Source organism: Corvus hawaiiensis, chromosome 3 (assembly GCF_020740725.1).
Source record: "Corvus hawaiiensis isolate bCorHaw1 chromosome 3, bCorHaw1.pri.cur, whole genome shotgun sequence".
Classification (NCBI taxonomy): domain Eukaryota; kingdom Metazoa; phylum Chordata; class Aves; order Passeriformes; family Corvidae; genus Corvus; species Corvus hawaiiensis.
In genome coordinates, this window is record NC_063215.1 from 22,043,571 (window position 1) to 22,059,926 (window position 16,356).

The following is a 16,356-nucleotide window of genomic DNA, read 5'->3' on the forward strand; positions in this document are numbered from 1 at the left end:
GCTTGCACAGAGGTATAGGTTTCCAAAGACACTTAGACTTTTCAATACCTAAGTTGAGAAATTTTAACTTGCCTGAAAGCAAGTTTCACCAGCACATGGTCAAAATAGAGTCCTTTTGTGATGCCTCACTGAAGACAAGCAAAGTAACAAAAGAGAAGAGAGAATGGATGTTTCCATCATTCCAGGAGGAGGATCCTTAAAACTGTGATAACTAGCAGTTGGTAGTGATGTTACTTAAACAGGCAGAGAAATGCTGTTCAACAAACAGATTCCCTAGAGCCTGAGGAAAGGTTTGATGTGTCTTTTCCTCTTTCAATATTCAATTTACAAGATCGTTAAGAGACTATCCTTAACATTTTGTTAATGTAAGGTGTTCTTTTTTTGCATCATCTGTATGTATATAATCTACTCAGTTGAATTTTTGCTCACAGTTTTATGTTGTCATTTATGCACCTATGGCATAAGAACAGTCTGATCTGTATTGACTAGTCCTAACAGAATTCTTTTCTGCTCCTGTGGAGAGAGGTGTGAAAGGATTGTGGAGTGTTTATTGTTCTTTCCATTACAGTGGAGGATAATCTGTTAGGTTGGTTCTGCATAGAAGATGATGGGAATCAAATCAAAAAGGAGAAACATCCTCTGCTTGTTAGACACATGCCAGTGATGATGGCCAAGCAACAAGAATTTAAGGTGAACAGAATTTTGATATGAGATTACAATTAGTGTTTTTGTGTGATATAATTTCTAAAGAATACCGCATTGTAAATACATCTATTAGTTCACATCTGTTAGTTCTCTTGAGTTGCTATCTTGGTTTTCGATCATTAGTAATTAAAGGTCCAGAAGAGTCATGGGAATGCAAAATGCTACAGTCTTTGAGGCACTAAGCATAGTGTTTATTTTTACATAGTATGACATTCACTTTCATATGTATGTGAATCACTCAGTATAAACAGAAGTGAGATTTCCAAGTGTCTGTTTGGGGCTTAGAAATGACCTAAAGCTTACAAAGGGCAGGAATCTGGTCTCCATGAAAGCTGTCTTTCCCTGGTGTAGCTATGTTAAATCCTTCTCAAATTTCTGATCTTTATTAGTCCACAGAGAACAATATTTTAAAATTTTTTTTAAAAATTACGTTTTATGGGATCTTATGTAAAATGTCATATTCCAAACAATGACATAGATATTTTCTTAATGGTTCATTTCCTAAAGTAATGTGTCAGTTTGAAGTCCTGTTGACCACTGACTTTAATAATGAAAATAAGTGCAACACCAAACCAAACGGAAGGGAAGAGTGCTGGATGCTATTTTTTCTGTGTATCAACAGGATTTCTTATTGACCGTCAGTCAGTAAGTCTTGTGCAAAAACAGTAATGGAAATAAAATTGTGTATGTATGGATAGAATCCCAATGTTAAGTTAACGTCATTGGATGGGTGCTGCTTTAAGAGGTGAGTCTGCAGGCCTTCATTGCTAGAACAGCCTACACAGGCTGCTGAGCTTCCCTCCACATGTGAGTATACAGGCCTGGATGTTGGGGAAAAATAACTGGTGATTCAAAACACAGTAAAAATGTGTAATGGTGCCAAGACAATCTATTCCTGTGATACTGGTTTTCAGAGCAGCCAAAGTCTACTGAAACTCTCTTGATTTCCCATACAACCATAGTCGTGCTTGTCTTATTAAACAGCTTTTTCTGTACTGACTACTTTCTAAAGTCACCACTGGTGAAACAACCAGCTAATTTAATTTTTTTTCACAAACTTAAATGATGTATGTGTTTCGTTAGAGCCTAGACATTTGTAAGTCCTGAAAATGCATGCCAGGATCCGTGAAGGCCCAGGCTCAACTCTTCTAATCAAGTTAGAATAGAGTCTTCTTGTTTTGAAAGGAAAGGGAAGTCTGTCACCCATATAGTTGGGTGATATCTTTGCCTTGGTCACCTCAGGAAAGCACAGTGTGTGACAGTATTTGCCTGAGCCCTGGGCTAACTTTGCCAGTTTTGCAGCTCCTAAAGTAATGTGAGGCCAGGTGTCATGCCTGGTTCTCCCAAGTCCTTGATATTACTAGAAAATATTACTTAAGTATTACTGGTGGTTTTCTGCAGCCTCAGCTGCAGTTTGGGTCTCAGGCCACAGCTCAGGGTGGGAAGAGAACCTTTGCTTGGCTAATCCTGTTTGTTGGCTCTCTGGGTGCTGCCCTGGGTGCCCAGTTGTGTAGGGAGCCATCAGAGCAAGTTTACATCCCGGGCTTCTGTCAAGATTGAGAGCTAAAATACCAGGGTTTAACTATGGCAAAAATCATCATTTTTGACTAAGATGCAAAGTGAGGCAGAGGTGTAGCAAGGAGCCTGGGAAATATCCAGCATGCAGACTGTCTTATTTTTCACTAGTGATATATTTCATTGTCACAGCTACTGTAAATTGCCACAAGTAATTGTGGTTTGTACTGTGTAATCATGTGTTAAATGAGACATGCTAAGACTGTCATGGATAGCTCCTTTTTTTTTTCCTCTTTTTCTCATCTATTAATTTCAATTTTTTATCTGTATATAGTGAATTGCTTAGCTGAATAAATAATGTGTTTTCTACTAAGGCAAATCACTTCATGATGCCTGTTGGCTTCAAGGAGATTTGTAAAAGTCTTTGCACTTTGGAAAATTAAGTAAACCTGGAATTTAGAACTCTAACTTTTGCCTACTTGTTTCTTTTTGGTGTGGGGTTTTTCTTCCTTAATTGTTCACTGTTGGGAGGAATTGTTCACTGATGTTGCCAGGCTATGGGGGAAGCTGTCTAAGTTAATACTAACAGAGTTGTCTCTCGTACTACAATATAATCACAAGGACATTGATGTCCAAGACGAGAACATTAGTTTGAATTATAGAGAATCTTGTGTAAAAATGTAGTATCACACCTCATTAGAAACCTTTTTATTCTCTACACGGTTATGATTGCTTTTCAATATTTTGAAGTGTTTACATAAGCTTTAGGAAACTGCCGTGGATATTAGGGAAATTAGAAATCCATGACTGGTCATAAAAATGTTTTTTTCCAATCCTTGATGCTTGAATGATCTTCAAAGTTGGCCTGGACTTAAATATAGATCTTGAATCTGTTACTGCTTTCAGGTTTTATTTTAAATGGGCTGCATGATAGAATCATGAGTATTGTTATTGATTTACTGACAGTAACATGATGACATGAGATTGGGAAGGAGTCAAGGTCTGCAAGATGATGGTATTAGCATTCAAAATGACTAAGGCACCTGGAGAAATAATTTGGCGGGGGGGGGCAGGAAGAAAAATAAAAAGGATGACAATCAGGACAGAGATATGGTATGCTCAGGGAGAAATTAGGAGTTTCATAAATACAGATTGAAGAGGTGATTTAGTAGTCTGTTAAAGTAATTTTTAATAGACCAGCAAAGTAAGGATTGCTTAGGGATGTAATATTGTTACAAAGAGCAGTAATGAATGAGATCTGTAGACACAGGCTTCTGAAGAGGTAAGTGTAGTGCTGCTACCAGCTCTGCTAGAATAGTGTGTTCAGGTGAGAAAACTGCACTCTCAAATATACATATGAGGTTGATACATCTGCTGGAGGGATGTCAGTTGAAAAAGTGACAATAATAAGTTCAAAAACAAAAGTTTGAAAAATCAATTGTTTAAAAAAATTATATGTAATTAAGTGATAATGTTAATTTAGCCTAATGAAGAGGAGTCTCAGGCAGGGTCATGACATATATCAGCCTTACATGTAAAAGGACACCGCATAGAAAGAGAAGTACCTGGTGTCTGAGGTGAGAGGTAAGAGGCTAATGATTGCATCAAGGATGGCATCAGGTTGGGGACTTACAGAAACTTAGTAGAAGTCATGAAGCATTTGAGCAGATCAGCAAAAGAGAATTTGTAGTCTTTGGCCTTGAACGTCTGTAGGGGTAGATAAGAAATGTGTCAGGAGCAGTACCTGGGCAGCTGATGCTGCCATGGGAAGCTGGATGAACTAAACTGACTCCTTGCCTTATGAGATTCTTTGATATCCTTAAGTGCTTTAGTTAATTACAAACTAAAATAGACAGAAACAGGCATACTTTTTTAATGTACTAACAGCTCTCTTTCCACTCTTTGAAGATTGAATGTGCTGCTTATAATCCTGAGCCATACCTTGCCGGAGAAACAGAGTCAGATTCCTGTGCTGCAGAACATGGTTTTCTTTGGGTAAGTGTAATCTTTAAAATATGAAAGTGGTTGTCTCCTGTTTCTTTCCATTGCTTTTTGTGACTCTCGGCAACATGTAGACATTAAATAAATGTTGGGTTGTTTTTTTCTCTTTGTTTGTTTAAGGATAAAAGGTTAGCTAGTAATTGTCCATGTGATCTTGCTGGTCTCTGTAGGGTGTCAGTTAAGTGTGTGTGATTTGTGCAGCACAGAATGAATTCCAAAGTGCTGAGCACATTCAGAAGGGAGTTATGTGCTAATTTGTAACAATTGCTGCTAAAACACATATGAGCTTACACTGTCCTACTGTCTGTTTTCATACTTTAAGAATGTTTTAGCCACAAGTAATCTGTTTGAATCTGTATAGTAAAAAAACCTACTCTGCATATTGCTATGACCCCAGATATGCTGATATTCTGGCAAAAAAAATGAGGTGGATAGTAGTTGTTCTTAAAAAAACAAAAGGGAAGCTACTGATTTCAGGAGCTTTTCTAGTTACTATAATCCTGAAATTTTAAGGGAACCCTTGTGAATTAAAAGTTAGAAATAGCTTTTCTTAGTGGTCTTTTTCAAGGACACCCATATAATTTCCTTTTGTCTTTGCCATTTGTAAACAGTCATTGCAAAAACATGCAAATTAAATCTTTCTACTGCTACAAAATATTCTTTCTTTCTCTTTAGTATTTTATTTCATATAAACAGAAGGAGTTACTATACAAAAATGTATACTGTGCTTGGGTAGATTTTTTGTTTTAATTTTTTTTACTTCTCCCTGATTCCTAAAGTGTTCAAGTTTGTGGACATGATGATACTTAGTTCTGGATCGGGGGAAATTTGGGATACTGTATCAGCAAGTTTACAAGACTCTTTCTTTTGCAACAGGGCATTTCTTTGTAGACCAGTTACTGTGCAAAGGACAGGCCTCACCTATATTACCTGTTTAAAAAGAAACAGACAATTTAGAACACCAGGTATTAAAATAGCATGTTGCACAGTTACTTACAGTAATTGCATTATGTAATGTGTATACATTTGAGTCAGATATCAGAATAGGCCATAATATTATTCCTGCTTTAAAAAAATAATTAGTTCTGCGAGTGTACTAGGCAAGTTTGTATATATAATGTTTTGACATATCCTGTATTTGTGCTGAATTATTCTCTTATGTCTTAATGCATGAAAATTCATATTTGTACATATAACTAGAGATGTACTCTTCAGTTAAAATTCCAGTCATTCCTTCTTGTACATCCTGATCTTCCTGGAGACAGGTATCAGTCATGGTCTGTTTTTTTTTTCTTTTTATTTTCCTTTTTCCAATTCAGATTGGCAGTTGTACTAATCAGATGGGGCAGATTGCAATAGTCTCATTTCAAAGCTCCAGCCCCAAGGTTATTGAGTGCTTCAATGTGGAATCACGGATTCTCTGCATGGTCTACATACCAGAGGAGGAGAAGCTGAAAGAGCAAAACAAAGCTCCAGACTCTGAAAGTGTTCTTGCAAAAACTTCTAATGTGCCTACTATTTGCCTTGGCATGGAAGAAGGAAGGTGATTCTTGGTTTTGGTGTAATGTCTATGATTAATTGATTAAGTTGGCTATGCTATAGCAAAATTGTGTGAGATACTTCCAAGAAAATGTTTACTTTTTAAAAAAGTATCCAAGTATTATCCCAGTGACCTCAATGTATCCTTTCCACTTAAATCAAGGAAAAAATGCACTCCACATTATTTAAAATTACACCATGTGGTAATTGAAATTAAAGCAGTGCATCTTTTTGATGAAAGTGGATTAGTTCATCATACCTGAAAAATAAAAATACTACTTTTGTAACATTACAACATAATCTTCAGGTATTGGAAAATTTTCAGAATGGCAAAGAGGAATCTTTGCCCTGTCATATTATGCAGGATTTGTCACATGAATAAATAATATTGCTGTTTACTATTGGCATGAATTACTTTGCTCTTTTTGAACTGGTGGCCTACTGAGCCATCACTTGATTTATATCAAAGAACAAGACTACATGTTCTAAACTTAGAGGCCAGTAACCAAACAGATCTTGTTATAGTTAGTGAGGCCATAAGTGTGTTACTACATGTGATTTTTGAAGGTGTTTCTAAGCAGTATAAATGAAGGAGAACAAAATTCTCCAAGGAAAATGCTATTTCTAGAAAACTTTAATTTAATTTAATTCCAGACTTAATAATATTCTTAACATATCCATGGTAACAATCAATAGGAATCGTGAAAATTTTAAGTGTAGGTGACATCTGGTAGTGAGTTTTTCTTTTCCCTAGCTCTCCAGGTAACAAATTTATTTTTTTAAACTTAGAAAAGTTTTAGATAGACTCATAATAAGGACTTCAAGCAGAATTTTTATTATGTATCTTTTTTTGAAGAACTGTTTCTGCAGACAAGATAATATGAATGTGTTGTCATATGTCAATGTTAAGTAATTGCAAGTTGTCTATGCAGACATTCTGGAGTGTAAGGAATTGAAGGAGAAAATCCTCTTCCCCTCAATATTTTATTCTAAACTTGTGTTTTGCATATTCTAATAAGAACTATATAAAGCATTTCACAGGTCTGTTTTTTCTTGCTTCTTTCTATAGCATTTCTATTTACAAAAGTTGCCAAGGCTCAAAGAAAATTCGACTTCAACACTTCTTCACTCCTGAAAAATCAACGGTTATGAGCTTAACATATATGTCTCAATACTTGTTTGCTGGCTTGGTAAATGGAAACATCTCAATCTACACAAAAACAGAAGGTATAGTGATATGATTTGATGGCATCCTGAGGAACTCACATGTCAGTGTATTTTGGCAGAAGTAATTTTCCACTACTGTATTTTCCAAAAATTCTTTGTAAAACTGCTGAACTAGGGTTAGTACTCTTTCCGGTATGTCTGAAGAGACTTGTCTCTTTTTGAAGGATAGTTGGAACTTTGATAGTGTTCCCACTTTCACCATACGTGCATATGAAAACTGAATTTTCCCCTTTAGCTTAAACCCAGACGTCTTCAGTGTTGCAAGAGTCCAGAAATTTATGTGCTAACAGCAACAGCAGTACACAGTATTTTACACAGCACAGTGCTAATTCCTCTCAACTACCCAGTGTTGGTGTTTATGAAACACAGAAATCCCCTATTGGTAGAGATTTCTGTATATCTCATTTAAAATAACCCCATTTTTACTGTACAGATGGGATAAGTCTTTCCTATGTGTGCAGTTCCTGTATGTCATGGTAGGCCTCCTTCTTCTATTAGCATCACAGATGGTTGTTTTGTATCTAGCTAAATAATTGGCTAAAATAATTTGAATAAAGGAGAATCCCAGGCAATTCTTCTGACCCACAACTGTCTTTTCCAGAGCTGGTTTGGATGCTTGTCTGTATATTTCAGTACATCTCACTAACTTCCCTGCAATATTGCACACATATTTAGTGATTCAGTTCAAAATCAGTGAGGCTTTGCTCAAGGTTTAAATGTTTTAAGTGGAATGTTAGCACAGAGACTCCTAACCTTGCGAAGTACAGAGCCAGCAGAGATCTGCCTTATTTGTGTGAGCTGCAGTAATGATGGTTGTCATGTTTCTCTAATGAGTGCACCCTGTGAAAATTTCAGCTGCATTTGTGTGGCACTGTACCTTGGCTTCTAAATCCTACCAGTTTCTAACTGAGGAACCAAAGTCAATATCTGTAATCTTGGAACAAATTATATGTCCACTGTTAGATCATATAGAGACTTTGTTTGAGAAAGGTACAGGATGTTTTTTTTTCCCCCCCAAGCAACAAAGGATCTGGGAAAATGTGTTGGGAAAGAGACTTCCTTTGTCCAGTTGTCATCTTCAGCTGAGTAGGTTTCCTGCTGAGCTGTTGTCTCTGATCCGAAGCCAGACATTAGATTTCAGTTTCCTTTAAATTTCTTTTTTTTTAACCACTGAATGGCATCTTTTTTCTTTGCTTTTGAGGCACAGGAGCGAGATCTTGATCTTAGATTCATAACATTTTTGGCGTTTCAGTTTCTCTATGTATCTGGGAGGGGTATTAAAGTGAATCTGTCGTCTTCTCTGAATGGTGTTGGTGTATTTAAGCTGTTTTAAAAAGACTGCAATTACCATCACTCAACTTCTTCCAGAAAAGACCACTTCAAAAACACAACTGACATCCTTGGCAGTATTGCTAAGAAAGGATTCATGGGTTGCATATCTACAGAGAATGTTAAAGATGGGCCAGAGCTGTTAACCAGACTGCATTACAGTCTGGTTATGAGGTGGAGGTTGTGGCATTAACCATCCCCTGTTTATCTTCTTCTGAAGACACTGGTTTTGGGCAGTGAGATGTTCATAGAGCTTGTCAGACTCTGGGTCATGATCACTGGAGCTTTGAGATGGGAAATAATGATATTTTTCTGACTCTTGTCAGTTAGTCTTGTAGTCCCTCTCCTTACTGCTTGGTCAGTGTGGCTTATTTCAGTTCTCCATGCCTCATGGAAGTTGTGTGATTCAGCTGCTCCCGTGTTAGCATCCATCTTCCTTGTAGTTGGCTGCTGTGGTTATGTGAGGCAGTCAGCCCTGGAGGGGTGTTTTTATGAGCACTGACCTATTTACCAAACAAAGGAATCCAAGCAGTGAAATGGGAGGGAGGGGGAACACAACCCCTGAGGAGCTTTGTGCAATCCATCAGGGTTGCCTTCTGTTCTGGAGAGGGGGTTACTTTTCAGCCAGGCCCTTCAGCTTGGGTTTTGGTCTGTCATCAAAAAGGAGATTAAGTAAAGATTTAAAAGTGGATGTGAAATATATCACTGCATTACATCTTGATTTGAAGCCTGAGAAGGACAAATGCTATGAGATTCACAGGAAAAATGGTTGTGCAGCCTGTTACAGGATTCCATGAATTAAAAAGGATAATCCTTCTTCTAGGCTAAAAATCTATCTCACAGTCTCTGATAGAGTTGGGGTCCTTTTGTCTTCCTCCCTGTGCAGAAACTGTGAATCAGTTCAGTCACTGAAGCTCGATGCCTTACTCTGTGTAGAAAAAGACCCACAACTTGTATCATTTGATTTGCAGGACCCAAATAGCTCTAATTTCTCCAGTTGTTTTCGGATGGGTCGGTGCATATAAATATCCATGATGTTTGTTTACAAACAGCAAGTACTCTCTTCTGAGTTTCTTCACTAGAGAACTTTGTCAGATCAACAGCATCCAGAGTGCTCTCTGGCTGCAGAAAACCTTGTCTTGAAGTAGTATAAAATGGAAACTGAGAAGTCTGTACAGTAAACCAAGGAGCTAGTGCCATGTTAGTGGGAGAATAGGAGGTGCTCAACTTCCTTTCTGGAAGGTAGTAATGTTTTACTGAGACACCTCTGTATCCATGTATTTTCACGTACGAGGTAAAAAGTACTTGAGCTTTAATGTATTTGAGCATAAACTAAAAGCAAAGTCATGAGGTGCTGATATCGTAAAATCTACTTGGCTCTTAAATGTGAGCTAATATGGTGATTTGTGAAAATATCACAGAAAACTAGGGTGCAGATCAGCTAATATGTTAATTGTAAAAATAGTACCCCTGATAGTTATCCTCACTAATCCTTAATTTTATTTGTGTGAGAAGACTTGTTTGGGGAACTGTGAAACGGCTAGTGAATTAAATGCTGTTCTACATAGGAATGGGAGTGATGCAGACTGCAAAATTTCTGCCACCTTGTTTGTTGGGAACTTACTTTAAGGTCTGTGAACTTTAGCACCGTTATCAGTCTGAAAAATTCTGCATTTAGTATTTGCCTCAGGCTGAGTTAATATTTCCATGCAAAACATGCTTAGAAGAGGTAAAGGAAAAAGTGTGTTGTATTGTCTGTGTTTAAAAAACATAACAAAACCCCTTTGTGATGATTGCAGACAGAAGAGCAGATGTGTTTTCTGAGTGATGTAATAGCAAAAAAGGTCAGCGCATGTTTGACTTCCATTCACAAAAGTATCTTAGGAAAGGGAAATCACAATCTTTATATAATATAGGTGTATTGTTCCTGATATACTGTAGTCAGTTCCAGCTACTTCCTTTCTTCTAGACATTGATATACATTTCCTTTCCATGAAGTCCTGTAAAGAGTACGGAGAGAAACAGGAAAAAGAAAATAAAACTCAGAATTATTGTGGCAGAAAGTAGAAGAATTCATACTTTAGTAGTTTCAGTAAGAGTTTGGTCAGGTGAAATAATTAACAGCTGAGACAATTTTGGCCATGCACAGAACAGAAGAGACTTCACTGGTAAGAACTTAGAGAATTCTGAAGTTGGTCAGAAGTTTCGATGACTTACCTATCCAAAGAGGCCTTGTGACACTAATCAAGTGAGCATTTTCAGAGGATTAATATCAAGGAAAATGACTAAAACTGAAAGGAAATACAAGAGTAAGAGGAAACAGTTACAACAGTGAAGGAGTAGCAAGTCAGTTCAATTGGTGAGGTACCTTGATGGATTTGGTAAGACACTTGTGTCCTCTGACAAATTGAGGGAAGGAAGAATATGTGGAATGTAAAACACTGATGTCAAAGTCAGAGCTTGAGTGGATCCATGTACTACTCCAGCTTGTCTGAAGAGTGTATTTCTGGCATGTGATTGCCACTTCAAGTAGACCTTGTGAGAGGTATTGCTGTGAAAAATAAGGAGTGGTATTAAGCTGTTAGGGAGAGGACTAGAGCAAACAGAGATAAACAGAGATAAAATACTGTTGTCTTTGCAGTGTCATATAATACTCATTACCAGAAATATGTTGACATTGCTTTCAGTCTTATTTGTGTATCTCATGCCAGGACCTCCAGCACCATCCCCTGTATAACTTTAGGAAGAGCTCTGTCAGCTGTTTAGCTTGAAGAATTTGATGCATATGTGAGAAAAAAGGAGTATGCATGCATAGTATAGGACATTCCTAGTTACACATTGTTTAGAAGAGCAGACCTGAGTGTCTCATCTTATTTTCAAGTGATAAGGAATGTGCTAAACTTTTGACTTCTGTAGGTACCATTTTACTCCTCCACAGCACTGGTTTATGTACCATGTGATGGAAAAAATGTTTGTGCTCCACTGCACTAATTAACCAAGAACTGCTGTTCCCAGGGCTGTGTTGGCAGCTCTGTTGAAACCATCAATAGTGCTGCTAAGCAAGAGAGGAAGCTGTCAACAAAAAAGCTTGCTCGGTTCAGCTTGACTGAAAGCATAAAGGATGGGAAAACTGCTACAAACTCTGAAAAGACTTTTGGAGGAAATAAACTATATGTTAAAAGGTTATCTCATATGAAGACCTGAGTGCACCAACAACTTATAATTATTAAAAGTACTAAATATTTAAAAATATTTATAAATTAAATAATAGGAAGCTTGTTCTTATAACTTATTGTAAAATAATACTACTTTCCTTCGTCTGAAGGGTTTTGTGAAAACAAACCACAGAAAGATAAAATAGCCAACATTGTGTCCTATAAAACGAACATTGTTTTAAAACTTTTCCTATCAGATTAAATTTGAGTGAATAGAAGGATAACTAATTTTCCAAAATTCATAAAAATCACAAGACTAGTAACAAAATGCACTAATGGAAATAATGTCCTTATACATTAAAGTCTTAGAAATATTTCATGAGCATGAGAGACCTTACTTTGATGCAGCTAAACAGCTTGATATGTGCATTGCAAGGTACTGTTCAACACTGGTGTATAAACTATGGCATGTAACTTCTGGAGAAATATAACTTACAAAGAGTATTAAAAATAGTGGCATAACACGGTGACATAGCACAGATCTATTAGTATAAAATCTGTCTTCTATTTTTTTAAAATATTCATCTAATATGCAAATATCAGACATCTTATATACAACATAAATATCGACATCTAATTTCCAGAAGCCCCTTGATTCATTTCTATATTTGACCCTCTTCTCAGATTTTGTAGACACATCTCTTTCCTGCAAACAGCTGTACCTACAATTCATATAGTATGCCTTGAGATTCTAGTTTTGGCAAAAGTTTTATTTTGGCTTCTATTTCTTGCTTCTTTTCTCTTTTGCCAGGAAGAAATAAACTTATTTAGTCAGTAACTAGCAAAAGATTTTATAGCATCAAACAAAACCATTCCTTATGTTTTTGCAAGTGCTGTGACTAATTTTAAATACCTGGATAGTGCCATTTGTCGGAACTACTTACATAAGTATGTCTTGAATCTGCAGGTGTTTACACAAGTAGAATAGAGATAATGCTCCTTTTCCCTTAGGCTGTAGAAGCAATGGACATTGGATCAGACAGATAACATGAAACATGAAGTCTGTGCAGGCAGGTATTGAACTGGGTCTGCTGAGATGGAGAGGGAGGCAGGGAGAATATTACGTTTTCTTCGAAGTATGATTTTGATAGTCTTAAACCACTTGTGAACTAGACACACACTTGCTAAGTAATTTTGGAGATGGGTGATAAAATTCTTGGTCATCAAAATGAAGTCTTAATCTTACTTTTAGCCAGCAGCCTGTGGTTAAAGCATTTACAGAAGTATGTCAGATCAGGCTTAATCCCTTGTCTTGCTTGAGAGGATTTTTACCCACGCTTTCCACTCTCAAGAGATTTCCCTGGCTGCCACAAAATTAGAGGAGAGAGATGCACAGGGCTTAATTTGTCCTCCTGGTGCCATTCTACTTTGTATAATTAATTAATCTTTTACTGAGATGTAAAAGAACACAGCTGACATGTCCTTTGAATACTGCTCTAATTACTAGACCAGAGAGTGTCCCCCTACCCTTTTTTCCCCTCATCTGTCTCAGATGTTGTCTGATCTGGAGGACAGCATTGTTTGCAGGAAGAAATAAAAAAGCACCAGTGAATAGCCTTATCACCTGACTAGGGTCATAGGGTAGAGTGATAGCTTTGGATCTTTCCTGGGCTGATACATCAAATGGGATTTCAGAGGTTTTTTTCATGAAATCATGGTAACATGAAAGACATCAGGTCTCTATCTCACCTTCTTTGTATGTCCAGTCCTACAGAACTCTTAAACTGGATTGTCAAGAACTGTGTTAGAACACATACCAACAGAAAATGGTTTTGTGAGAACTGAGTTTTGTTAGGCATATATGTTGAATCAAATATTCATGACACAGATGGTATTTATAACATTGATAATGTTGAACTCACCTTCTTACATTGATCAAAATTATTAATAAGGAGTAGTGCTTAGTCATCTGAGGAATTACATGGAACTTTAGGGCATAAAGGTCCAGATCTAAAAAAAAAATTTAAAAATTAGATGTTTGAAATTGAATTTAAGCAAAATGTAAATCTGAGTCCACAGTTGAGATCCTGAAAATCCTTGTTATCCTGTCATTTCAGTGTCAGCTATGCTTTATATATAAATTAATGTGTAGCTTGAATGTATTTAAGAGAAAGAATTGTCAGGTTCTATGAACTTTTGTTTTACGCTAATGTAAAATATATATATTTTCAGTGTGAAAATATAACTAGAAAAGATAGCTTTTTGCTCAGCATATCTGCTCCTTGCCCAAACTCACAGTCCTTATCCTTCAGAAAAGACAGGAAGAATGTACCAGAATTATGCTGGGTTTATCCCTAAGAATGGTGCTACGTACAGGTTGTTGTTTAACTTCTTCAGTCAGCATCCCTTACACAATGAAAGTTGTGACACACATGTGTGCAGCTTCACTCTCTGAAGGCTTTGCGGTATGGGCAGCCTCCAGTTTAGAATTTAATTTGTGGATAATGTGGTTGCTAGAGAATGGAAACTTTTCCAGAAGTTTGTTTATTACTAATAGCATATATGAGTCATAGAAAACACAGAGTGACTTTGACGTTGCTGGGAGAGTTTGCAGGCTAATAACTGGAAGCACTCTTCTCAATGCAAACTAAAATAATGAAAATTATTTTGACAGCCTGAAACTAAGTGTCACTTTTACAAAGATGCTTTCAGAAGAGAGCTACGTCCTGAGAATGACTCAGCAAAGGTTGTATCACAGAGATGACAGCAATGTTGAGAAGTACTCCAGAGCTGAGACTTCTCATTATTTTTGTTGCTACTGTTATTGGTGAAGCAGGAAATTTTGTACTCCCTATCCCTAAGCAAATAATAGGAGATGCACTTGTTTTGAGGACGAAAAAGAAAAACTTCTACTTAAGTGCTTGCCTAAAGATGTATTTACTTTGGTCTCATCAATCAAAATTTAAGTGGTTACTGAGTTGAAACTAGTGCCAGAAGAGTGGCAACTTTTTTGCAGCTTGTGCAGGAAGAAGGCTTTTCAGTGGAGAAATGGTACTTTCTTGAAATATTTTATCTCAGTGTAAAACCCCATTACTTTTAACAGATTTTTATATTATTAATAAATTATAATGTATAGAAATGTGATCTTTGAGACTATATTCAATGAGCACTTAAAGTATATAAACTAATATGAAAACATTAAAATTATTATCAACGTACTTAGTGTGTCAATTTGTATGTATAAAAGATAAAGCTAAAATGTTGCTGGCTCTTAAATTTGGGGATAAATAATCTGCTAGTCCTTGTTTCAAAGAGATGGCAATCAAGAGTGTCCAGAGCAGTAGGTTGAAACATGCAGTTCTTACCAGAACCTCTCTGAATAACTGATTGTGCCACATACACATGCATAATTTAATTTAGATCTGCTAAATGCAGTCCAAAGAAAACACTGTTGGTTTTATAATTAGGGGAAAAAGTAAGAAAAGTGAAGATATGGTACAAGACCAAGTTTTAATTTCTTCTTTTTTTTTTTAAATTTCCTTCTTAAATGAAGCATCTAGTAGCAGGAAGATCCATTCCATCAATATGCTCTTAGAGAGTGATCTGCACTCATTAGAGCCCACAGTAAAAATCTTCCTGACTACTTTGCACATGAAAGATGATTCTGTCCTAGTTAGAAATTGATTCATCTTGAAATGAGTTGGTTGTGAGCTCTTTCTGAGCTGGAGACAATTGTGTCAGCCATGGGTTTCTGCCTGTATTTCCTCTGGAAAGGAAAGCAGTTGTATCAGAACAGCAATGTGGTATTCCTGGATTATCATTTAATCTGGATAACATTTGCACTGTTGACAGGTATATGAGTACTTAGGTTTGGGTATTCCCCTTAATGTTGTTTTATCCTTACAGACTTACCCTGGAAGCTAAAAGTAACCATACACAAATCACAGTGTAGCTTGAAGTGGCAACTGTCAGAAATTCAAGCAGTGAGCTTTTCAGAACTGTTTTAAAGCAAAGACCACCATTTGGTTGTGTATAACCTTTCTTCTTTTTTTGTTGAAGATGGGACATGGAACATGGAACCTCAGAAGATAGTTAAATTGGGGGTTCTGCCTGTTAGAAGTCTGCTTGTGATGGAGGAGACCATTTGGGCTGCATGTGGTGGACAAATTTTTATAATCAGCGCTGTGACGCATTCCATAGAGGTAAAAGCTTTTAAAAGCATTGCTCACCTATTATGCTACAGGGTATAAGTGGTGAAATTTTAGAGATGAAAATCTGTTTAAGAAGCATCATGATTCAGGAAGCTTTTTATTGAATATGGTCTCGGTTCTGTTAAATCCCACTCCCTAAGTTTGTAATTCTGCTGTTGTGTTCTCTCCTGATGTCTCGTTAGACCTTGCTTCCATTTACCCACTGGTTTCCATAAGGTGCTTGGAAATTATAGAGTATTTGGGGCAAGAGATTTTCTTAAAAATGAAATCTGAGGCAAGGCAGCAGAGAAGTGGGTGCCTAAAGGAATTCATGTTAATTACAGAAGAAGGTTTCATTAAGAGACTACTTCTATATAATTAGATGTTAATTGTACCTTGTGATAATTTCATAATGTATTTTTTCAGAGTTTTGCTTCTCAGTGGCCTACAAAAACTTTATTTGCATAAGAGCAGTTTCTGATGAATAGTACATAAGAGCTGTCTTTTCTGGAATGAGAGAAGAGTTAAGGATTCAAACTCACATTTGTGACCACATTTTCCAGACAGTGCTAAGCCCTTATTTCTGTCAAAATTACAGCTTTCACCAAAAGAACATCTTAGCCATCCAAAGTTAAGAGGTGATGAAACATTGGGAGTTCAACCTCTCCTTCAACCTACAAGAGTGTCACTGAATT

At 36.7% G+C, this 16,356-nt stretch overlaps 1 protein-coding gene across 5 annotated transcripts in view; it reads left to right on the forward strand.

The window, feature by feature from the left end:
* The window catches only part of ARHGEF10 (Rho guanine nucleotide exchange factor 10), a 112,287-nt gene that overhangs the window by 77,944 nt on the left and 17,987 nt on the right, over window positions 1-16,356 (forward strand). For all 5 annotated transcript variants that reach the window (XM_048296439.1, XM_048296440.1, XM_048296438.1 and 2 more), the window contains 5 exons: window positions 569-690; window positions 4,129-4,215; window positions 5,541-5,764; window positions 6,830-6,987; window positions 15,531-15,673. In XM_048296439.1, coding sequence (XP_048152396.1) covers window positions 569-690; window positions 4,129-4,215; window positions 5,541-5,764; window positions 6,830-6,987; window positions 15,531-15,673 — 734 coding nt within the window. The remainder of the gene's footprint in view (window positions 1-568; window positions 691-4,128; window positions 4,216-5,540; window positions 5,765-6,829; window positions 6,988-15,530; window positions 15,674-16,356) is intronic.